Source organism: Dipodomys merriami, unplaced genomic scaffold (genome assembly GCF_024711535.1).
Source record: "Dipodomys merriami isolate MVZ:Mamm:240054 unplaced genomic scaffold, mDipMer1.0.p SCAF_82, whole genome shotgun sequence".
Taxonomy (NCBI): Eukaryota; Metazoa; Chordata; class Mammalia; order Rodentia; family Heteromyidae; genus Dipodomys; species Dipodomys merriami.
The window spans coordinates 2,293,536-2,311,210 of NW_027206424.1; the positions used below are offsets into that span (position 1 = coordinate 2,293,536).

Here is a 17,675-nt window from a genome sequence, read left to right on the forward strand (position 1 = left end):
CTCTGCATCTGCCCCGCACTCAAGTGGGTCTGACGCATGAGGACCCCAGCCCAAGCACCCCCACAAAGACTCGGGCGCTTCACTCCACTTCCACACTAGGTGGAAAAGGAGGATGCTCCCTGGCAGGAAGAGCAACTTGCATGAGCAGGAAGTGCTTGTGGAACTGGTCAAATCCAGTTGGAAAAGGCCCAGGGACCGGTCTGGGCTGTGTGGTGTCCTTTGCCAGCCTGACTACCTGGGCTCCACTCCTCTGTCTAGGCTGGCTGGGCTAGAGAACCAACGAAGGGAGCCGTGGCCTGCGGCCGCCAAGAACAGTGACACCAACCTCTCCTCACAGTTTCCGCCGGGTGCCGGGGTCTGGAGTGCACCGGTGACTCCACTGTGCCGTTCACCCAAGGGTCACAGAGGTGCCGCCGGCTTCCAGCCACACCCGAGGGGACCGGGTGCTGTCCCTCCTAACTCCTGGGATAGTGAGATGACAATTCTAATGAGGGCAGCAAGGTGCACGGGGGGTGGGGGGAGATGCTCCCCTACAGCTTTCTAACTTCAGGTCACCGAGGAGCCGCTCCGTCACACACAGGGTAACAGCTTGATTTCTTAAAAACCTACACACTTTTACAAAGTCACTGGGCATGATACTTTCTCTTATGTATTTTCACACGTAGATGAACACTGTGACTGGCGTATGGTAACAGGACCATGTGAATTATTTGGAGGTCCTGGGATGACCCTGATCTAGTCTCCCTCTGTGGGCAACTTCAGATCTCGTGAAGATGAGCTTCAAGTGGATCTAGTCTAGAAATGTAAGAGAAGGAGCATTTTTCTTTAAAAAAAAAAAAAGTGATAAAAGGGATTTTGAATGAATCACTGATGTCTGCCCTTTGCAAAGCACTGTTAAGATGAAGGAGATGACCACAGGCTTCTTATCTGCCGGAGAAGTGTCTAGAACACGTTAAAAAAAAAAAAAACTTCAATCTCCACAAGCAAACCACTTTTTATTGGAAAACACAGGCAATAAAAGATGTGACACATCAGCACAGAAGCATCTGAATGACGGAACGTACAGGAAGATGCTCCACATGGGCGGTCTTTGAGCAGTACGGGGACTGCCCCCTCAAGCCCACCCAGTGAGGGGGTCCAGTGCTGCTGATGGGGTGCCAGTGGGACAGGCCTGCAGGAGCTGGGCTGTCTGTTACTGGCACCTGGCAAGGGTGGGCACTGTGCACATATTTCTATTTGTACGCCATGGGAGGAGCCATCTCCTGGTGGGGAAAATCCCTTCACCACTGCAAACTCTACAAAGACTCAGTCCTTGCTTACCAAGTTTTCTTGTAAGCACACAGGCAACTTTATTGACTCCTACGGTCAAGCACAGGGAAGAAGACATTCCCTCCATCTCCTGATTTGCAAAACAGAGCTCCATTTCGCTGGTTCCCTTGTTTCCAGTGGTTCCTTCCTTGGAGGTCACCATGGCCAGTTTGTTCCTCAGGAAACCAGCTCTGCCCAGATGCTGGGATGAGTAGACACGTGCCTTTCTCCTCACCACCTGTCCAAGCTCTCAAAATCCGACCCCCAACCAGACCTTCGAAGAGTACAAATGGCTGTGAACACAACAAACTTAGCAAAGGTTGACTGCTGGTTACCAGATTTTTGGAATATATGTTCTAACTTGTGTAAGTTTTTGAGTGACCCTGAATTGGTAGGACTTTTAGATGTGGTAACCAAGGGACTGTGCTCATTAGTTTTGTTCTTCTGCTCGGTTTTGAGTGCTGAGGATGGAACTCAAGGCCTCATACGTGCCAGGCCAAGGCTTTGCTACAGAGCTACACCACAACCCCAAATCTTCACTTTAATTGGACTTGAGTAATTGCGTGTTGGACGTCAGCCTCCTCTGTTGACAGTCAAGTCTAGGAATGCAAACATTCAGGTTCGCACAGTGCTGGCCACATCACAGACTCCCCCTCCCCTGCCCAGAGCAAAATTCTAAGACAGATTATTGGAAAATAACAAGTGATAAAGTTATCTGTCCTGAGAACTTCAGGAATGGTCCAGTCCACGCTGAAAGAGTAGCCGTGCTGCCAATGGCACCAGGGAATCTGTTTGTTTGGGCCCTGGTCCCACCGAGTCATGAAAGATTGAAAGATGATTACTTCCCCATCCTGCCAATGTCCGGAACCAACCCAGCTAACTCACGGAAGAGTCGAACCCCAAGGATTCTCAGAGTGATCTTCTGGCAAATACACAGACTACACGTTGGTGGTTTTGTGTTTTTTTTTTTTCCTACGTTCCTGGTTGTCTAGCCACCTTCTCAGAAAAAACTGTGAATCTGTTTCATCCAACCTGTTCTTGGAGAACTTCCCAATGACCAAGTTCACGTGTGCCCGGCTCTCACTCGGGTGATGAATGTCAGCAAGCCACGATGATCAGAGCCATTTCTTCCTTGGCCTCCGGCCAGGCTGGAATCTGCTGACAGGTTCCATGCTCCCTGCGGGCTACTGCCCTTCCATCTACACTGCAGTAACTAAGCTGAGGACTGGTTGGTGGGTGTTTGCTACACTGTGCTGAAATGTTCTATTTCCATTTTGACTGAATTCATCGGAATCAACTTAAACCAAAAGTGTAGTAGTGTGCTCTTTAATAGAGAGCACATGGAGCTGTAATTTGTATTGCTCCCCAGTCCTCTCACTTCTAACCTCTTCCTTGCAAAAGACACACTTGGAACCATAAAAATAGATTTGAGGGCCACCTCTCAACTCTTTGAGCTGCTACCGGTTTTAAGTTACATGACAGCGACTGAGAACCCAGAGAGGCAGGTCAGTTCCTCCTGTGTCGTTACGTTTTGCTCCAACCACCGGCCTGTGAAGACAAGTTCTGAATCCCTCTGTTCCCAGAGGCCTGTTCACTGAGTCGAATAAAGATGGCTGGTCACTCCGGAGGACAATAGGATCACAGGGAGGAGCGCTTGGAGCCAGTCAAAGGAAGGGGGAAGAACACAACCCCTTTTTATTTTAGATAGGGAGAGTTCAGAATGGCCCACAGGCCCCTAATGAGTCCCTCTTGGAACACTGCCTAGCCTAGCGACCCACCTCCCCTCGTGGGATTCCCTCTCCAAGGGGACATCTGTGAAGACAGGTACAAAGAACATCTAGGAAGAGCACATACCACAACATTAAAGAACAAAACCCAACTATTACAAATGACAGTCATTTTCCCACACTGATTGTCCAAAGACGTGAACTGGCGTCTGCTCCTGGAGCAGAACAGATCCGCGGCAGAGCGGCAGGAGGTAGGATTAGAATAAAATGCCATCCCTGGGAGCATATTCCATTGGCTTCCTCTGCTCTTGCTTCTGCTTGTATCGAGCTTTCTGGTAAAATACAATGATGACCACGGTGACTATATTTAGAAGTATGACAAGGAATATGAGCCAAAATGAATATCCATACGTGTGGGCGGTCCCACCAAGTATCATGGCTGGATAAAGCCTCTGGGACAATTCCTCAGAAAGATGATTGGAGTCTGTGTTCCCCACAAACAGGATCATGGTCAGGAAAACGAAGGATGCTGAAAGGAACATTGAGTTTCATTAACAACTTAGAGGTGCGTTGATCTTTGTTAGTGCCACTGGTTTGCTTAATGGAACATGTAACCCATGGGCATTTGTTCAATATCTACCTGGGTTTTATACCCTATCAAGTCTTGGGGAGAATGTAATAAAAAAATGTAAGACACAAACTAGATTCTAAGCTTTGATATATTGAAGATTGTGCAGGGCATTATCTGACCAAGGACAAATCTTGGGGCTCAGTCCTTTGTGCAAGTACTGCCAGACAGCTGGTCTACCCAATAGCTCACTTCCTAAGGTGATGCAGGTGGAAAGTGTGCTGAATGAATGATCAAGTCAATGAGGGAACACAGCCTCAACAGGGCGAGCATCTAGGGCGGTCTGAATGAGGAACAAGACTCAGAAAGGCTGAGGAAGGAGCAGCACTGCAGTCGAAAGTAGCAGCCTCCACAAAAGCATGCAGGAGCCTCCTGGGCCACTGAGCAGACAGCAAGAGGCCATGCGGCCCTAAGCACTGGGAATAGACAGGTCAGCCCTGGAGAGCCCTGAACGGCAGCTCAAGAGCTCACGTTTCATTCTGTCTAAGTAGTTGATAGCCAGTAGCCAAGAAAGATGTACAAGCCAGGCACCGGTGGCTTGTGCCTGTCATCCTTGCTACTTGGAAGGCTGGGAATGGGGTATCACAGTTCAAGGCCAGCCAAGGCAGAAAAGTTCATGAGCCTTCTTCTCAACTCAAAGTTGGGAAGGGTGATGTGATACTACCATCCTAGCTTTGGGGCTGAGATCAAGAGAATGGACAGTTTTAGGACAAGCCTCTAGCAGAAAAGCCTTCATGACTTCATCTCAGTGGAAAGAAGCTGGGTGTGATGGCTCACAGCTAGAATCCCAGGTGGACAAAAAGGTTAGAATAGGCAGACTGAGAGTTGGCACATACACCTGGGCAGAAAGCAAGACCAACCAGTGCACAAAAAGGCTAGAGATAAAGAAGGCTGGGTGCCAGTGTCTCATACCTATAATCCTAGCTACTTGGGAGGCTGATATCTGAGGATCACAGTTCAAAGCCAGCCCAAGCAGGGAAACGACTCAGAGAAGGGCGGAAGTAGTGGTGGGGCTCAAGTGGTAGAGTGCTAGCCTTGAGCAGAAAGAGGCTCTGTTACAGCTCCCAGGCCCTGAGTTCAAGCCCCAGGCCCAGAAACAAGGAAAAAATGGCTAGAGATATGGCTCAGCATAGGACCATAGCTCTACATGAGATCAAACCCCAATATCACCTCCTGCCCTCACCCCTCCCCAAAATAAAGGCTCTACAATAAAGTAGATTCATGGTCGGTCAAGGTGGAAGCTATTCTGAAGAGCGGTAACAATGGAAGGGCATAGGCTATCTTTTTAAATTGGTGAAAGTGTTCTATCATTGACTGGCTAAGGTTTTCCCATGTTCAAGGAGGCCCTGGGAAACTTCTCTCATGCTCTGTAAATGGGGGGACTCAGTGGATGTATCTCAGTAAAGCTGTTGTTAAAGGGTTTGGACTGAAGGGGAGGGTTCGGATGCTCGGGCAGATTAGCCGCCTGGCCCAGGAGACAGATTCCCATCAGGAATCTCGGGCCAGATGTCCCTCGGGACCCCTCATCTGCTGACACGACAGAATGCTCTGTGTTCCGCGCTCTGTGGACGCCCTGGTGTCTACTGCAAATGCAGGGACGTTCCCCCACGGTTCTCCAAGCGCCCTAATTAGAGGGGCTTTGTGTGAGAGGACATTTTAACAGGCCTAGATGATAGGCCTCATCTTCAGAATAGTGGTTTTATTTCTTCATCATTTGCATGAACAAAAGCTCCGTCCTCTGATGCTCCCAGGCGCCAACCTGCCTTCATTATCCTTCATTCTTTTTCCTTGTGATGTTTCCTATAAAAGCTTAATCATAGAGGACTGGGATGAAACAGGATTAATACCCGCGTGCAAAGCAGGCTGCCCTGAGCTTTGATGGCCCTCAGGAGGGGCGTGCGCATGGCAGCACGGGGTGCTGATGGACACCTGGAGCCTCCACCTGTACAAAGCCTCCGGCTGGGACTGAAGGGTTCTGGGGGCTGAAAGAGGCCAAGGGTCTCTGGAAGGGGATACCACCATTGTCCTGTGGGTCACGTGACCAGCTTCTGTGCTTTCTATCTGTGAAGTTCACTCTAGCTCCAGCATCCTCTCTGGTTCTATAGAGAGGTCCCGGTGGGCGGGGCCTGCCACACCGGGCTGGTGTGATGCAGAGCCAAGCTAGGGTCCGAGGGCATGAGGCCTGGAGGATGGCACTGTTGCTTTTTCGTCCTCTTCTGCCCTGTGGACCCTGCCTGTCTATCATCCACCAGCCCAGGAGATCACGTGCAAAGCCAGGTCGTCAGGGTTCACAGTATTTCCCCGGGACTCAGGTGAGCCAGGCTAACCCAGCCCGGCCTCCGCTCAGCCACAGCGTCTCCTGGCCAGCATGTGCGGTGGCAGCCTGGGTTGAGCTCCTCGGCAGCCTCCGCCTCCCGCAAACAGAGTTTCCACGATCTCCCGTGCCCACAGAGAGAGTCAAGGAAACCTGAGGTCCCTGAGGACAAACTGAAGGAAAGTCTGGCTTATCATGCTGGGTAGCCATAGGATCTTCCCAGCCAGCCCCACCCTGGAGAGAGGCTTTCTCCAGGCTCTGGTCAAAAGGCAAATCCATTCCTTCCAAGTCAATCTCAGATAGTTTTCCCGCCCATCGCTCAGCCTCTGTTGGTGTTAGGACTTGTCCCTAAGGCTGGAAGGAATGTGACAGAAATCCGCTCCATAGCTGTATAGTTCTTCGGTGGGAGGGGCTGAGGGAAAGCTCCCCACCCCCCCCAATCCCCCATAGTTTCCTCCAAAAACATGAATGGGGCCACGGCCATGAGTAAAGTCAGCCCTTACTCTGCTGAGGCAAAGAGAGCCTGGAGCTACAGCTGGGAGGGAAATGCTGTCCACAGATGTGGACAGAGCACTGGCACAGGGCTGGCTCTGCACCGGCTCCTGCTTTTCCTCTTCAGCCTCCAGCATCCCTCTGTACACCCTATTGGTCAGCTCGGCCATGCCAGCCTTGGAGAATACTCCAGGGCTGGGGAGGGAGAGCCAGTCCACCAAGAACTGGGCCCAGGGCTCTCTTAACTATGGAGAAATGACAGTTTGTCTTCCTGGACCTGCCCAGGGTGGCTGGCAGCCCTCTGATGTTGAAGAGGATGGAGTGGGCCACGCAATACAGATAATGCCGGGGAAGTGAAGATTGGAGTGACAGAGAGAACCGTGACAGGGGCCCAGACCCTGAGTCCAAGGATGCCTGAGCTACCAGTCATGGTAGGTTCTTATTACATGAGCAAATGAGGGAAATAATCTGCATTGATCCTGGCAGGGAGTAGTGACAATTTGTCTTTAATTTAGTTGACCAGCACAACAGTAGTGTGGAGCCTGACCCCTGCCCTGGGGGTGGGGGGGGGGGCGGGGGGGCACATGGCTGGACTGGTAAGCAAGGCCCTGGGCCTTGCGCTCAGCCCACTGTGAGATGCGAAGAGCCTGGCCACCATGCATGCCCCATGGAGGATGCCATGAGATTGGGGGATTTGTTTCTACCTCTGGTGAGGAAGGAAGGGAGGGAGAGAAGGAAGAAGGGAGGGAGAGAGGGAAAGAGGAAGGGAAGGGGAAGAAAGGAAGGAAGAAAGGAAGGAAGGAAGGAAGGAAGGAAGGAAGGAAGGAAGGAAGGAGAGAATGGAGAATTGAAGGAGAGAAAGGAAAAAGAATGAAAGATAGAGAAAAAGATGGGAGGGAGGGAGGGAAAGAGGGAGGGAGGAAGAAAAGAAGGAAGGAAAGAAGGGAGGGAGAAAAAGGAGAATTGAAGGAGAAAAAGAAAAAAGAGAAAGATGGGAGGGAGGGAGGGAAAGATGGAGGGAAGGAGGGAAGGGGAGGGAGGAAGGCAGAGAATGGAGAATTGGAGAGAAAGAGAAAAAAGAAAGAGAAAGATGGAAGGGAGGGAAGGAGGAAGGGAGGGAAGGAGGGAAGGAAGGAAGGAAGGAAGGAAGGAAGGAAGGAAGGAAGGAAGGGAGGAAGGGAGGGAGGGAGGGAGGGAGGGAGGGAGGGAAGGAGGGGAAAAAGCCAGTCATATTTGCACGTGACTGAGCCACCCTGTCTTCCAGATCCTGGAGCGGAGGTGTGAACATGTAGCATGACCATGTGGCAGGCTTAGCCCATCCCAGGATACAGAGGAGGCGTTTTGACCCTTGTCCTTTTGCCTGGGCTGGGCTGGGGCAGGCTCTGATACTTCAAACCCACGTTCAGTGACCTTCCACAGGAACTTGGAAATGTCCCTCCCTCAGCCACCTGTGCTCTGTGCCCTCTCCCCGATGTCTCCCAACACCTCAAGATTCTGAGCGTCTTTGCTGTGCTTGGAAGTATCTGGCTTGGGTTAAAATGCACTGTGGAGGGACAGGCGTGGTGGCCTGAGCCACCAAGATGGCAATTGCATGGTGATTGGATCATGATTAAAGCTAAAGTTATCAAGAACCCATCTCAACAAACAAACTGGGTATGTGGGGACACATCCTGTAATCACAGCCATTCAAGAGGCTGTAAAGAGGAGGATAACAGTCTTCCCTAGACAAAAATATGAGATTCTACCGGAAAAAGCAAGTAAATCAGAAGGGCTGGTAGTGGGGCTCAAGTGGTAGAGCACCAGCCTAGAAAGCATGAGACCCTGAGTATAAGCCCCCAAAACAGCCCTAGGAATACCACGTTCTGGAAGTTTACACGAAGGCCCTCACTTCAGTAGTTCAGGTTTTGACAGCAGAAAGTGAGGGAGAATTAGAACCCTGGTTTCCTGTCAGGGAAACCCTCCACTGTCTGACTCTGCCTCCGGGCAGATGTGGCCAGTGCCAAGTCCACTGAGAGTCAGAAATACCGTGACTCTGCCAGGTAGGGTAGTTCACCCCTGTAATCCCCACCTTCGAGAGGAGGAACAGAACGATGAGTTGGAGGCCAGCCTTGGCTGTACAGCACGACCCTACCTCTGAGAACAAAGGACAACAAAGCTGTGAGTCATAGCAGAGCTTCCCATCTGGACTCCCTCCTCCACCCCCAGCCCGCCCATGAAACAAGCAAATCACCTAGCAACAGCACACAGGAAGCAGAAAGAAAGGTGCTAGTCCATTGTCCCTCGAACGTCATCTGGGCTCAGTGGTCCAGTCACCCAGGCGTGAGTCCGGGCTGACTCATTATATGAAGGCCAGGAGAGCAAACAAGTGTGTGTATACGTGTGCACACAAGCATATGTGCATCCAGGTGTGCATACATGTGTATACATGTGCGCATGTTCACGTGTGAATAATATGTGTGCACGTGTGTGTGCATGCATGTGTGTGTGGTGTGTACATGTGAGTGTCCATTTTTGTGGTCCTGGGTAGAATTCAGGGTCTCACACATGGTAGGCCAGTACTCCAGAACTTAAGCCATAACTGGGTCCTTTGGTTTCTGAGATAAGGTCCCATTAACTGCCTGGGTGTCTTCAACCTCCTGATCCTCCTGACTCTGGGATTACAGGCAGGCACCACCACATCCCACAGAGCCTGGCTATGTGTGTCCGGTGAATGATTTGCCTTCCGACCGCCTCCATTATCCCTCTCCACACCCCTTCTCACTCCACTCCTCCTTGTAGGATTGAACAAATCCTGTCTACAGGGGCACTTGGTAAATAAATACTGCAGCCTGACAAAGATAAACCCCGCCTCCCCCACCCACACACAGGAGCAGGCCCGTGGGGCGGGCCAGTGCTCTCCGGGGTGTGACCGTGCTGCTGAGGTGAGGGACAGGCCGAGGCCGCTGGGTCATCCCGCCGCCCCTCCCCGGCTGTGTGTGGAAGGAAGCTCACCACTGAGGCCGTTCCAGGTGTACACCCCCACGGGGCCCAGGAACGTCTGGTAGGGGTTGCTGATGCTGTTGTAGAGGGTGAACAGCGAGCTGAGCAGTGATGTCGCCAGACTGAGGATGAGGAACAAGATGGTCACTGAGTGCAGCGTTTTGGGTGAAGAGTCGCTCAGTACCCCTAAAACTAAAACAGCGCTTGTGAGTGTAAAGCACAAGATGCACATCTCGACTCTTCCCCTGGCGTCCTCCACCCCTTCCCTGTCTTGAGGACTTGGGTCAGTTGGAGAAGCTGGGCACCTCTGAATCCCTCAGGAGCAGGACAGCATGGCTCACTGCAGTGAGACGTGGACACTGTGGTTGAACCAGAAGAACCATGAGCCCCCCAGGGAAAGTCCTCTGAACACCCAAAACTTCCCCTCAGCCTTGCCAATAGGCTTCTGGGAGTTCCCCTGGCACAGGCGTTTGGCTTTGGCGGGGACCCAGTGGGCCAGGGCAGCCTGGAGAGGAAGGGTGGTTGGAGGTGCGCAGGGAGTACAGGAACTCAAGGCTAACAGTGAGATGGGAGAAGACCCTTGTCCGTGGAAGCCGAGGTGCTGCATAGTTCTTTCCAGAGAGAACCCAAGAGCGCTGGGAATCTGGCCCTCAGGTGAATCCTCAGCTAAGAGTGTTTTCTAAAATGACGTTTGTGGGTGTCTTCAATGCAAAGTAATTCCAGCCATGGATGTGAGCTCATGGAAAACATGACAAAGATGTCCTAGGCAACATCTGGCGTCTGGCCACCAGCATCTGGACACCTGAACATCTGTCTCCTGCACACACACCTTTGCTACAACCCAAGTGACCAGATGTGGCAGTGTGCTCTCCTGTGAGCCCAGCCACACATCTGTAAGACATCGGCTTGTGTGTGTCAGGCCTTCACGTTGAATAAAGTGCTTCCAGAGAGGGTCCATGAAGTCACACAGCAAAACAATAACTTAGGAGAGAGATTTCAGAGCCAACAGTAACATGCCAACAAAAGCACTGGGAATCACAAGGTACAATAGCCACGTACGGGTGAGTAGGAACAAGCAAACTCTCTTCCTTCCCCTTTCCATTTCTCAGGTCCCCAGGGGTGACAAGACTCCCATCCTGAGCCCCGAGCAGCTCTAATGAGCAGAAAGCAGCGGGGCCAGGCTGCGTGCTGACAACACCACCAGGCCTGTCTGAACCGTGTACCAGCACTGGGTGAGTGCCCTCTCTCTGCAAGGTGCCCTCCCTTCTCCTTCCCCGCACCACCTTCAAGTCCACCCCAAGTCCATCCCCACACCTGCACCCCGAGGCCCGAGGCTCCTGTGAAGCCACACAGGGTGAGCTTGGAGTCTCTCCTTTGGGGAGGGGTCCAACCCCTGGTCAATAGCCAGAGCTGCTTCCCAGAGGTGATTCCAACCCTGCCCCCCCCCCACTAATATTTGCTATTGGTTAGTGTTATTGGAATTTGAATTCAGGGCCTTGTGCTTGTTAAGCAGGTGCTCTACCACTTGAACAATGTCCCCAGAATAACGTTTGCCTTTGAACCAGCAGGTCTCTATGAAGGAGGTCAGTTGTCCTCTCATGATCAGAGAGCAATCAGCCCCCTTGGAGTGGAGTGGGAAGGCCCCAGGAGCTGGGCACTACCAAGCCACTGGCTGGAAGTGGGGAATGTGGGAATGAGGCAGTGCAGGAAAGATAAGGAGAAAAGAGTTTTGCACAAGATGAGCAAGGCAAGGCCACATGTTCCTTGGGACCCCAGGGAGGACAGAGTGGCAGGAGAGGAGAAACAGCAGCTCTGCAGCAGGGGACGGCTCCCCCACTGGTGGCAACTAACACTTGGCTCCTTGGGTAGTCTGGGAGCAAAGCTCAGCCTACCCAGGCCTCCTTCCTCATGGATGGCCCTGAGAGTCTGCTGGTGACTCCTGGAAGGTGCTTCCAGTCTGTGTGCAGTCCAGGCTCTGTGCCCCAAACAAGGACATAGAAGAGTGGGCATGTGTTGAATTGAAAACAGAACCAGACCGGCCACCCCTGGGCTGGTGTGGAAGAGGAAGCAGGCTGTACCCAGCCTTAGGTCTGTCCTTGGCTTCTCTCCCCTTCTCTGTGGACATGTTCAGTTGGGAATCAGTGCTCTGATCCCACTTTACTTTGAAACTAGAGAAAGGCGACATCAGAAGAAGGAGCAGAAAAAGCAGGACAGTAAAGCATCAAGTCACCTTCCCTACATAGCCCGCTGCTCCGAGAGGAGCCTCCAGATCCCAGCCGGAGTTGTCTGGGACTACAGGAGCTCTCTTCTTGGTAAAGCCTGGGAATGTAGGAGATGAACTGGATACTTAGAAAACGAAACCTTGTGAGGGCTCAGAGCCTATGTCCTAAGCCCTTGAAATACTCAGACCAATTTTTCTGCCGCACACTTACTGAAAGAGGTAAAAGAATGCTTATTTGTAAACAGTTAGCATTTTACTTTTCTGATTTGCTCAACCAGAAAGTGATCATGGAGCGGAGCATTGTCTTTCGGTCAGAGCTCATTGACCTGATTTTCAAAAGGGTGTCCATTTGGAGTCTCATGACTTAACACGTTCCTAGGTACAAAGGGGACAGTTCTTCGCTTCCCTAGCTGCCTGGGAGAGTGGCACTTTAGCCTTCTAGATTCTCTGCACCTAGGTATGACAGCTCCCGCTCAGAACTCAGACAATGAAAGCCAAAAATACAGAGAAAGTTCGCAAGTATGAAAGAACAATGAACCTCCATCGCATCTGACAGCTGCTCGCTGTCTGCAAAATTAGCAAACCCAGGCTGCTCCTTTCCTTTCTCTGGGGAGGCAAGGGTCCAAAGGAGGACTGTCACCTCACAAGTGGGCTGGAAAAAAAGGGCCAGGAACACAAGACTGCAGGGATGAGCTCTGGGCCAGCAGACCTTGCAGAACATGCCGTCTGCGGACTCCAGACACCCAGCTCCCCGGAGGGAGGTGGGATCCATCCCCTCAGCACCCTCGGCTTCCAGACCCTCCTCAAACAGCTCCTGAATTCACGCTACTACCACAGGGCATCCTGGTCCTAAGAGAACCCTGTGTGACTGAGGCCCCTCCCAGGAGGCCCCAGCGGGGGTCCCCTCTGTTTGGATAGTTTCCCCCCCGCTGAGCCCTGCAGGGAATTTTCCCTCCTTGTCCTTTCCACCTGCCATGGGGTGACACCCTTGAGGGCAAAGGACTAGCAGCTGCTCCAGAGGAAAGCGCCCTGATGCACACGGGCAGAGGACAGCATCAGGTGAGGATGGAAAAGGTCCCCACACACCCTTCTCTTCACAATTCATCCATTTTTGCAGCTGATTTATTTTGTGTTAATTTGGAATAGCACCACACTGAGTTCCCAGAGAATGAGCTGGGTTGGCAAAGAGCAGAGACCAGTATAATTCGTGTTAACTCAGCACACCCCGGAGACCGGCGGTCCCGGCACCTGCTCCCAGCCCACCATGGCTCATTTGCACGTGTGCGTGCACAGCTCTCTTCTGTCTGTCAGTTTAGCCTCTAGCAGCTCCCCTCCAGGGAGCTCAGAAGCACTTGGCCAAGGTGAGGCTGGTGATCCTTAACCCCATTAGATCCAATCTGTCCTAGAATCACCTGAGAATGTCTTTTTAAAACAAGCAGGACAGGACTGACTCCCAGAGGTGGTTATAAACCGTCCAGGAAGGCCAAGGACAGAGCTGCTGCAGACACATCCAGGGGGTTCTGTCTACCTCCAGCCCACAGAATCAAAGCATCCCAGGCTGACCAATCAAACCATGGTGAGACTCAGAACGAAGAGCCCCAGTACCACACATATCTCAGAAAATCTTTTCTGATCAAAATGATTCTGTGACGATATAGGGCCTGGTCAGCAACTGGGCTGAGCAATGCTTGCAGTAACATCCACAGCAATGAATGCTATATTCTAAAGTCAAGTGACTCACAGTGTCATTGCTGCCCAGGGGAGGAAATGGCCCCGGCTGAACTCCTTGGATGCTGTCAAGGGACTGGCCTCTCCGAAAGAGTCTGTTTACACAGCCACAGAGATCCATTGGAACCCAAGGAAGAGGTGAAGCATGGCCACTGAGACAGATGTCCTGCTGACACCTTTCCCAGGACTCAGTCCCCACAGACTCTGCAGATCAGCACGGAGACATAGACACCGTGGCTCCTGCATTTGGCTGGTGGAGGGTCTCTGCCTTTCAATGCCTGGAACTCTGTGCAACGCCTGTCAGAGCCCAAGGCCCTCACTCACACAGCAGCTGAGCTGAGGCTAGCTGCTCCAACTCAGGAGTAGTGAAAACAAGGTGCTCAGGTCTGAGCAAAAAGGACTGATCACCTCTCCTCTGGGTATTAGCCAAGCACATTCAGACTATCAGTTCCTCAAGCAGAGCAGTGCTAAAAATGGGAAACTTCCTTCCTGGGGCCAACCAATTAGTCTTCCTGTCAGCTGACCCATGGTGGACTGACTGGATTCTTTGGGAACTTTGAAGTCAGACATGGTCCCTCCATGCTGCTCTTCCCCAAGCTGGCAGTGTGGCAGATCCTACATAGAAATGAAGCAGGGCTGGATGAGGGTCACACCCATTGCTCTCTCACCAAGAGGCCAACATCCCGCAAAAACAGTGGACCTGTCGCTACGGGACAGCAAGGCTGCGGGCGCACATGTCATCTAGCTACCAAGGACTGATTTCCTTGGTGACATGAGCCCTGTGTGGCCCGGCATACCAGCAGGGACACACAGGTGTCCCCCAGGAAATGCTGAGGATCATTACCAAGCGACCATCACCAGGTAGATGTCCTGGCAACATGGCTTACCCCTGAGAATGCTCACAAAGGGTCCCAAGTTCACCGCTCACAGCGGCTGTCTACAAGAAGACCCTGTGGTTCTGAGCGCTGAGGCTTTAGGATGCCAACCCTGAGCAATGGCCTGGCCCTTTCCTTGACTGGATGGTCAGCCACCTTCTAGAACAGATGCAAACACTGGGCCTCCTTTTGCCCTCAGACTGAGCTGTCGAAGATGGCTTCATTCAGAGTTTTTGCCAACTGCAGCTGTCATGGCCCTTGGACATGGCACACTCACCTGTACTCAGGTGATAAAAGGCCTCTATCCAGGCCTGAACGACCCTGGCCTCCTCTGGTCTGCCCAGCGAGGGAGGCCCGACTTCCACGGAAGCCACTGATCTCCAGTTGAGATCAACTAGGGAAACTGACCATTTGTAGCTCTTGTCTCGTGCTTAAACTGTTTTAGATGGTTCGGAAGCAAGTACACTTCCTGGTTTTGAAAGCGCTGTGCATTCACCTAAGGAAGGGTTGGCTCCATCTTTGGAAGTCTTAGCTCCCAGTTGCTATAAAGCAAGTGTTCCTTGTCCTCCTGGGGCTGATACCAGAGGAGATGAGCACCGAACCCCTGGAGGAGACGTGACGCTCAATGTTGTCAGCAAGACAAATTTACATCATGTTGCTCTGGGTTTAAGGAAATCATTTCATTAACAAAGTCATAAGCAAACTAGAGCTGGAATCCAGAGTGTTAGCTCTGTGAGGACTAAAGATTACATTTCCATGAATGGAAAGACTTGGAAAAAATTATATTAAGTGAAGTAAGCCAGGCCCAAAGAAATATAGGTCCCCTGGTTTCCCTTATTTGCAATATCTAGTATATGTCTGAGACAAGCAGAAACGGTCAGATAAGTTGATGTTAGGGAAATTAACCCTAAGATATGTATTCAAATGGTTTTTCTTTCATGAGATTGTTTCTAGCATATTTATAAGATAATTTCTTTGTTGCTTTGTATGTCCCTTCCCCATGGTATAACCCCTGCTTTCACTGTATTTGATGTTGGTATAATTTGTGGAGGGTAAGGAAAAAAAAAACAAATTGTTTAAATAGGGATACAGGTGAACCCATTGCAACAATGAGATGTACAAGACATTATGTTGAAAAATGAACTTTACAACTTTGGCACGGGGTAGGGGGGAGATAGGAAGGGATGGGAAGGGGAAACAAAGGAGGAGGCAACAATGCTTGATAAGAAATGTACTCATTACCTTGCCCATGTAATTGTAACCCCTCTGTATGTTATTTTCACAATAAAAAAATGAAAAAAGATTACATTTCCATGAGATATATAAGGATGCTTATGTGTAAGCTAAGAGCCAATGGTTACCTAATAACTGACCATTCTTGCAGTGATTGCTGAAAACAAAGTCCACATACATGTTATACAATCTGCAAATAGGGAAATATAATGGGAGATATCAAAACTGGAAAGCCAAGGAGCTAAGTCACCTTACTATTCTCAATCCATTTTGATTTTCTACTTATTGAAAGTCATTATTATATTTTTTAAAAAATTGAGAGTCAGGTACTGGTGTCTCACTCCTGAATCCTAGCTAGTCTGGAGGCTGAGGTCTGAGGATCATAGTTCAAAGCCAGACCAGGAAGGATAGTCTGTGAGACTTATCTCCAATGAATCCCCAAAAGCCAGAAGGGAAGCTGCAGTGGTAGAGTACTACCCTAGACCCCAAAAGCTTAGGGACAGCACCCAGGCCATAGGACTGGCATAGAAAAGGAAGGAAGCAAGGAAGCAAGGACAGATGGAGGGGAGGAGAGAGGGAGATAGAGATCCTATAAAATACACCATAATAGAAATTAAATGTCATCACCTTACCAACAACGCAATATTTGGGACCTAAGAATATAAATTCAAAAATGGTTAAAGAAATGAAGTTGAGAAATAAGAGCTACAGATTGGCTGGCTCTATGTTATACCCCCCTTAGACATTCCCTAAGCAATTCTTAACAGAGGTGGCTACCCTAATTCAAAACCTATAACACATACAGTTAAAAAGTATTGTTCCACCCATTCTCATTTTATTTTTATTTATTTTTAAATTTATTTTAATTTAATAATTAATTAATTTTTATTTATTTTTCTGGGCCTGGGGCCTGAACTCTGGGCCTGGGCGCTGTCCCTGAGCTCTTCAGCTCAAGGCTAGAGCTCTACCACTTAAGCCACAGCACCTTCTCCGGCTCCTTTCTGCTTATGTGGTGCTGAGGAATCGAACCCAGGGCCTCTTGCATACAAGGCAAGCACTCTACCACTGAGCTACCTTCCCAGCCCCCCATTCTCATTTTAAAGAGAAAATCTGATTATCGTGTAATGAAAGGGTATTCCTTTCCTAAGAAAATTTCCTGTCACCTTCATTTAAAACAATGCCGTTCCTGGTAGTTAATACACACCTGGGTACTGCCATATGCTTTGCATAATTACTTGTCAATAAACAAGTAGGCACCAGTCAAACACAACCATGGTGAGAATTGTTTAGAGGACTAGGGTACTAGATAAGCAAAACCCAGCAAGATGACTAATGATACGATAGGTTTTCCAATTCTAAGTTAGGCTTACCCCTTCAGCCTAGCAACGCATACAAGGAAATTGCTTTTGAAGAGTTACAGGGCCCACATATAGGATGATGTGAATTTTAACCCTCTCTCCCAATCCCCATCCAAATTAGTTCCTCATTTACCGTCAAAGTTTTTGTCTAGTTCTTTAAGCCCATGATCCAGTTCTTGAACACTCTTGCCACGAAAGAGCCCGTAGGTGACGGTCAGGCTCCCGTTGGAGATGGAGTCGGAGAAGGCAATGGTGCTGGTGATCCATGCTTGGGTCGCCAGGATTGAGCAGATCACCACAACCGCCCCCAGGCTGGTGACAAAGCTGCCCAAGAACATCAGCGTTTTCTGCGTCGTGGGCATTTTCTCAGGAAAAGATGTTCCTTTGCGTGAAGCTCCTTTGATCTTCTTGGGAAGTGTTTGGACCTTACCATTTGGTGTCTAGGATTGGGGAATGGAGCCGGACGCTTGGGAGTGCACTATAAAACCTCACGCGTCACAGGAAGCCTCATGCTACTCCACGTTGAACTATGAACCTGGTCGTAAAGATTCGCAGCAACTGAACCTTGGTCTGCTGTGAGACGTTGCTATGGTTACAGCCAACCAGCGCAAGCCAGGGGTAGGCAAGGTCCTCCCAGACTTCCTCAATCACACGATTAATTTATAATCTTTGTGATCCCACGGGAGCAAGTTCAGAGGACAGAGCCAGGGCAGACTTGGAATCCCTAAATGATGCGCCGTGCGGGGTCCGTGCCTGTGTGGTGCTGATCCCAGCAGCCAACAGAATAAAGCTCCAGCACCTTCAGCCTTGCT

At 50.5% G+C, this 17,675-nt stretch overlaps 1 protein-coding gene across 2 annotated transcripts; it reads right to left on the minus strand.

Annotated features, from left to right (window-relative positions):
• Positions 1-976: 976 nt before the first annotated feature.
• Positions 977-17,368, minus strand: Clrn3 (clarin 3). Of its 2 annotated transcripts, none has more exons than XM_070011357.1 (3): positions 16,997-17,368; positions 9,461-9,634; positions 977-3,564 (listed from the first exon to the last, which is right to left on the minus strand). In XM_070011357.1, exons 1-3 carry the CDS (start codon positions 17,223-17,225, stop codon positions 3,293-3,295), a joined length of 675 nt encoding a protein of 224 aa, XP_069867458.1. In that variant the 5' UTR covers positions 17,226-17,368; the 3' UTR covers positions 977-3,292. The 2 variants fall into 2 exon arrangements, with proteins under 2 accessions (XP_069867458.1, XP_069867457.1); XM_070011356.1 differs by having other exon boundaries at positions 9,461-9,640.
• Between the last annotated feature and the right edge of the window lie 307 nt (positions 17,369-17,675).

Excerpts from the sequence above, each read along its gene's own strand:
- Clrn3 (XM_070011356.1), bottom strand. The coding sequence starts at position 17,225 with ATGCCCACGACGCAGAAAACGCTGATGTTCTTGGGCAGCTTTGTCACC. Across the intron at positions 9,641-16,996 it reads ACTAGACAAAAACTTTGACG|TTTTAGGGGTACTGAGCGAC; the intron begins GTAAATGAGGAA and ends GCGCTGTTTTAG. Across the intron at positions 3,565-9,460 it reads CACCTGGAACGGCCTCAGTG|CATCCTTCGTTTTCCTGACC; the intron begins GTGAGCTTCCTT and ends TGTTCCTTTCAG.